Genomic DNA, 6,612 nt, shown 5'->3' on the forward strand with positions numbered 1-6,612 from the left:
ATGTCATCAAGAAGTCAACAGCTGCACTCTTCAGAAGACACTATTTTGGACTGTACTGTAAATGTGTCGTCGCTGGAGGATTCCATCTTAAATGAGGCCAATCAACATCTGCTGAAGATCCTCGACTTACTTCCGGAGAAGTATGGCAATATTCGTACTGAAGAACGGAAGGAAGTACGAGACCGGGTTACTCGTCTTTACTCGTGCATCGGCCAATTTCATGGGATCCTAAAAGAAGTAAGATCCAATCGTTCCCTGCACCCTGCTCCGCCTCCTACTACTGCTCCTACCCCATCAGCTTCCTACGCTGAAGTCACAAAGTTGAACACTAAGCCTAGCTCCACAACTTTGGCAATAACTAAATCTTTAAAAAGCAAGATAAATAGTGAAGGCACAGGTGGCAGTTTTGCTGTCTTACTCTATCCTAAATCTGAAGATGATGGCCAATCCACCGACATGAAACGAATAGAAAGCGAAATAAAAAAGAGGATAAAACCACATGAACTTAAAATAAAGGTCAAATCGGTTAGACAAGTGCGAGGAGATGGCATATGCTTCCGCACTGACAGCTACAAAGAGGCTGAAACTCTGTCAGACGCAATCAATGACCACCCTGACATAGCCAAAAAAGTCCAGAGCAAAATTTCAGAAGGTAGGAGACCTCGTGTGATTCTTACCAATGTCCCCATAGCAGTAAGTGAAGAGGAGATTATCCCAATGATGTATGAACAGAATGAGATCGTACAAAACATGACCATGGATGAATTTTCTAGTTCCACTAAAATCAGCACTGTTCTCTTTCGTAATAATAACAAAGAAAACTGCAGGCATATAGTAATTTCAACAACGCCTAACCTTAGAAATCTGCTCGTCAAAACGAAACACATAGCCATCCAGTGGGCCAAGATCTATGTAAATGACTACATCCCATTGGTCCGTTGTTATCAGTGTTGTGGTTATAACCACTTATCCACAACCTGTCCAAACAAGCAAAGGTGTAGCCATTGTGGAAAGGCACACAGGTTTAGAGAATGCCGGAAACTGGACGACGATCCTTGCTGCATCAACTGCAAAACCCTAAACAAGGACCTCCCGGAATATAGTAGACATGACACCTGTCATAATGCTTTTAACCCACAGTGCCCAATCACAGAAAGAATGAAGGCTCAAACAATACGCCAAACCAATTATGGGGTATAACCAGAAAGAAAACAATTTGAGGTTAATCCAGATAAACCTTCAGAAATGTAAGGCAGCCACTACTGACTCTTTTCAACAAGCCACCAACAGGAAAACTGACATCATGGCCATCCAGGAGCCATATACCTTCCAGAATAAAATTGCAATGTTTGGTAGCTCACGGACAATTTATTATCAAGAACCCAACAATCCTCCCAAGACTGGATTTGTGATCATAAATGATAAACTTGACGTCCAACTCCTTACTCAACACAGCAACTATTACTTTACCACCGTCAGCCTTACCTTAGATAACTCTACCTACATTCTTGTGTCATTCTACTGTTCTCCCTCAGAAGACTTAGCTTATCCTCTGGATCTCTTAGCCACTTCAATTCAACAGCTTCAGGACCACCCGATTCTAATATGTGGCGACTTCAATGCCAAGTCTCATACTTGGCACAGCCCTGTGGAGGACCCGAGAGGGTATCTGGTCAAGGAGTTTATGGCACAACACCATCTAGCCTCCCTCAACACTAGTCCTCTCCCGACTTTCTCCTCTACGAATGGAAAAAGTTGGATCGACATCTGTATGGGCTCAAGAAAACTTACCAACAAGCTCTCCAGATGTAATACCCTTAGTATCCACTCCACCAGTGATCATAGCTTCATTGAGACAATAATTGATCAGTCTACTCCAATACCGAAATTCTGCATAACACAAAGCACCAACTGGGACCTCTACTTCCAACTTGTTCAACTTAACTGGAATCCCAGTGACATCGCTCACATTACTCTACCTTCTGAAGTCGACAGTGTTGTGAACAGTTTAACTAACACCATTCACAAAGCTTACCACCAAGCTACGGTAGTTAAGACTGTCAAGCGTTCTGCCCCGTGGTGGAACATGGACCTTAACAACCAACGGAATACCCTCAGGAAAACTAAAAAGAAGTTGCGAAAGGAAACAGACCCAGGCAGAAAACAAGAGTTACGTATGAGGTACACAACCCTTCTCAGGGAGTACAAGACATCTATTAACAAGGCTAGGTCGCAGGTCTGGAGACAGTTCTGCACAACTGTGGGTAATGACAACCCTTGGTCCACTCCCTTTTATGTGGCTGCGAAGAAAGGGAAAAGGCTTGAAGTCCCTCCATCCATTCAGATCAACAACACTGACTACACCCAGTCTATCACTGAGACCTACCAGCACATAATCAATGAGCTTTTTCCTTCTGACTCTATTTCTACTGACAAGCNAAGACATCTATTAACAAGGCTAGGTCGCAGGTCTGGAGACAGTTCTGCACAACTGTGGGTAATGACAACCCTTGGTCCACTCCCTTTTATGTGGCTGCGAAGAAAGGGAAAAGGCTTGAAGTCCCTCCATCCATTCAGATCAACAACACTGACTACACCCAGTCTATCACTGAGACCTACCAGCACATAATCAATAAACTTTTTCCTTCTGACTCTATTTCTACTGACAAGCACTACCACAAAGAGATAAGGGAGAGCCTTCTAAACAGCTATAATGAAACCAACGACATCCCGTTTACCTCCCTGGAAATTGCTAAAGAATTTCATAAATTGAAGTTGAAAAAAGCTCCAGGCCCAGATAAAATCACCGCTAAAATGGCCAAGATTGCCTTTCAAGCAATCCCCACCACCTTCTGTATTTTGTTGAACAGGTGCCTACATATTAATTACTTTCCTGCTGCCTGGAAACAGGCCACAGTCAAGTTGATCCCGAAAAACAAAGACCTTATTCCCACTACTGCCTCGGACTTTAGACCGATCTCTCTTTTGTCCGTAATTGGTAAGGTCCTAGATGCTCTTCTAATAAACAGGATCATTTATCACTATGAAAATAATGCTATAATGGACAAGAAGAAGTATGGTTTCAGGAAATGCAAAAACACCATCGCAGCCATTGACAACCTAAAGACCCGGATTACAAAGGCCCGTGAAGAAGGCAAACACAGCCTCATGGTTACAATAGACTTTAAAGGGGCATTTGATCACGCATGGTGGCCGGCCATTCTTACCAACCTCAAGAACAACAAGTGCCCTGGCAACTTATATAGGTTAACTAACAGTTATTTACAGGACCGCAGTATCCAGGTGGATACTGGTAATAACACCTACCTTCAACAGAATATTTACAGAGGCTGCCCCCAGGGATCAAAATCTGGACCATATCTCTGGAATGTTATTTATAACGACTTACTAAAACTCCAAAACAGCATCCCCAAGGAATACGAGGCTCACATACAGGGGTATGCTGATGATACGGTTCTATTGCTCAGCCATGTGAACAATGAAGTCCTCCAGGAAAGGATAAACAATACACTGAAGCTCATATCTAACTGGTGTGAAAAAACTAAGCTAATAATTAATTATAAGAAATGTGAAGTGATTGTTTTCCCGAAAGGGAACATCCTTAAGAAAGGTCCTAGCATTAAGATCAACAACATCAAGATAAAGAATCACACGGCTGTTAAATATTTGGGCATAGTTATGGACCAGAAACTGAACTGGACAGACCATGTTCACTATGTCTATGAGAAAGCAACGAAAACTGCCCAGGCCCTAAAAACTATTTGCAGGAACCGGTGGGGTTATGGCCCTTTGACAAGCAGGACTCTCTATATAGCGGCAATTGAGCCTATCATCACATACGGAGCAGAAATTTGGGGCTCAGCGGCCACCAGAGTACATATTCGTAGGAAGCTCCTGTCAATCCAAAGGCTGTTAGGTATCAATGCTGCCAAAGCATACAAGACAGCCCCCACTGAGGCCCTTCTTGTAATTAACCGGACTTTGCCCATTGACCTAAAGGTCAAAGAAATTTTCTTAAAATATAATCTCGACAAAGTGGCCAAGAAAGAGACCAGCCTTGAGCATTTTAACAACATAATAGCAAAAGAGAAGCACTGTGAGGATATCAATTCTCTTGCGGAGCTTCTCATCTCCAATGGTTTTGACAAGCATTATGACTACTACCCCATCCACCCCAGTTTTGTCCCATCTTACAGCCTCGACAACAGCTACAATGAGAACCACAACATCCATATTTATACTGACGGGTCCAAGGCTCCTGAGGGGGTGGGCTGTGCGGTCGTAATCTACAAGGACCAGCAGTGCCTATATCAGGCATGCAGGAAATTAGCTCCGCACTGTACCAACAATCAGGCGGAGTCTCTTGCCATCTACCTTGCCATAGATTGGATTCTATCTAATCAACACAACTGGAAGAATCACAGCTACGGAATATTTAGTGACAGCAGGATAGCAATCCAACAGATCATTAAACTTAACTCCACCCTCCCCATTGTTAATGACAGCATCCGCAAGCTTCAAGAACTTACGGCTCTTAACATCAGGGTGGACTTTCATTGGATCAAGGGTCATTCAGGGATCACGGGGAACGAGCGGGCTGATCTTCTTGCTCGGAAAGCACGTACTTTGGCCTCCACCACTTCTTACACTGGCATCAGCAAAAACTACGTCAGGAATGAGATACACAAGATTATCCTCAAGCTCTGGCAGTCCCGCTGGGATAATGGGGACACGGGAAGGCTCACCCATAGCTTTTTCCCATCTCCCACCGACAGTATGCACGACCCACGCTACACCACCTTCCAGCTTACTCAACTCCTTACAGGTCACGGGAATTTAAACTCCTACCTCAAGAGGTTTCTCAATAAGACTGACGGTCAGTGTAACTGCGACCTGAAGGAAGAGGAAGAGCCTGTGCACGTTATCTTCCACTGCCCTTTCCACATTACTCATCGTAAGAAACTGGCAGAGACTGTTCAGGCAAATGGGTTCAACTGGCCTTGCACTCTCAAAGACTTCACTATTGATAAGAACAATTTCAAGGCCCTGAAGAAATTTGCAGCTGATATCAAGAAGCTCTACTAGATTGTTTCTTCCCTATAGTTGGTGATGGATTTTCAACTACCTATGGAACTGTGTTTATCATCTTGCATCTTTTGGTATCAGCTTAATTGGACTTAGCTACCTTTTATAGGTACGCTTTTGTGTCTACTTGTCTCCACTTATTGTATTCTCTGTGTCTATTGTCCTTACTTTTTCAGCTGTTTTGTAACCCGCGATTACATCTGACATTGTCGGTCAACTCCTACTGTTAACCTCTTTATACTGTGTAAATAATATATGTCTCTGTCCCACGTGTATTTTTGTATACTCCAAATTACTATTGTCGCGCCTACCAATCTTGTAATTATATTTCTATGTATGTAATTCTGTAATAATCCTATTGTTATTTTGTACTGTGTTATTATTTAATAAATGCGATGCAGGCGCCCACGGGTCCCATGACCCTGGATACTTTTTCCCTCTATCCTATCTCACTTTACTTCTCCTTACTCTTACCCCTTCTTACACTCTCAACTCTTCCTCCTTTTCTAGTCTGAACATGGGCTATATCTCTGTGTGAGGCCCTTATCTTTCTCAGCACTGTACGATTAAACACACGTATTTAAGATATTGTACAGATTTAATAAAAATACTATTCTAACGGTTACAAATAATAATAATAATAACAATACTTCTAAACGGACGTTCTAGAAGACGATTAGCGGGGTTACGCCGTAGTACTCCCAACTAATCCCTGTTTGTATTTATCCTTAACTAGTTCTAATCCATCTGAGAGGAAAGAGAGAATTCTGCTTACTGAGTTATGAATTACCTCGCTAATCGTTCGTCGTCGGCGGTCAGGTGCAGGATGGAAGTTGACCAGTCGTTCTCTGATGTCTTGAAAGCCGCCCCGATAACGGGGTAGTGAGCCCTCTTTATACCAAATTCGAGGGGGTGAGAACTGTCATACTATTAATGATTTGTATGCACACCTGTTAGTGTGTTCATGTCTAGATCTACCTAGTATGGATCTCCGGCCACTGAGAAGTTTATTTAATATATATATCTTGGTGCTTCGAAGATGTGATTTTATAATATAAATTTCTATAGATTTGACAGGTCTCACCCATAAACTAGCATCCAGCTGACAATAAGTTCTGCAAACCGGTAAACACTCCATATTGTTTATATCAAACATCGCGCTTGATGACGAACGAGGCGATTTATTGCTGTAGCCACGTGTCACGTGCAACCAAAACGGGGATAAGAAACATCGCGTATTCCTGTCTTGTTGACCCTATCGTCTATCGAATTACCGTTAAACAAATAGTGATGATTTCTTTTATTGATATTTCAACAATTATTTCGAGGAGATCGTCTCGGTCGTTGACCGTAGAACGCCCCTTCTTCCCCTTACATATAATTACGAGGTATATAAGAGGAGCGATACTGTTCAAAAACAAGAAAAAAAGGGGTTCAGACCCTCACAAACAGCGTACATTAATTATAGCATTATTAGAAGTCCCACAAATAGCCGACTGAACAATA

The 6,612-nt window shown here is 42.6% G+C and overlaps 1 protein-coding gene across 1 annotated transcript; it reads left to right on the plus strand.

Annotated features, from left to right (window-relative positions):
- On the plus strand, nt 1-1,200 carry LOC111613108. Its single transcript, XM_023354429.1, has one exon. The coding sequence runs from the start codon at nt 1-3 to the stop codon at nt 1,198-1,200; it is 1,200 nt and encodes a 399-aa protein (XP_023210197.1).
- Nucleotides 1,201-6,612: the final 5,412 nt, after the last annotated feature.

This window comes from Centruroides sculpturatus, unplaced genomic scaffold (assembly GCF_000671375.1).
Source record: "Centruroides sculpturatus isolate CEXI.00-Female unplaced genomic scaffold, Cexi_2.0 scaffold1856, whole genome shotgun sequence".
NCBI lineage: Eukaryota > Metazoa > Arthropoda > Arachnida > Scorpiones > Buthidae > Centruroides > Centruroides sculpturatus.

Excerpts from the sequence above, each read along its gene's own strand:
- LOC111613108 (XM_023354429.1), top strand. The coding sequence starts at position 1 with ATGTCATCAAGAAGTCAACAGCTGCACTCTTCAGAAGACACTATTTTG.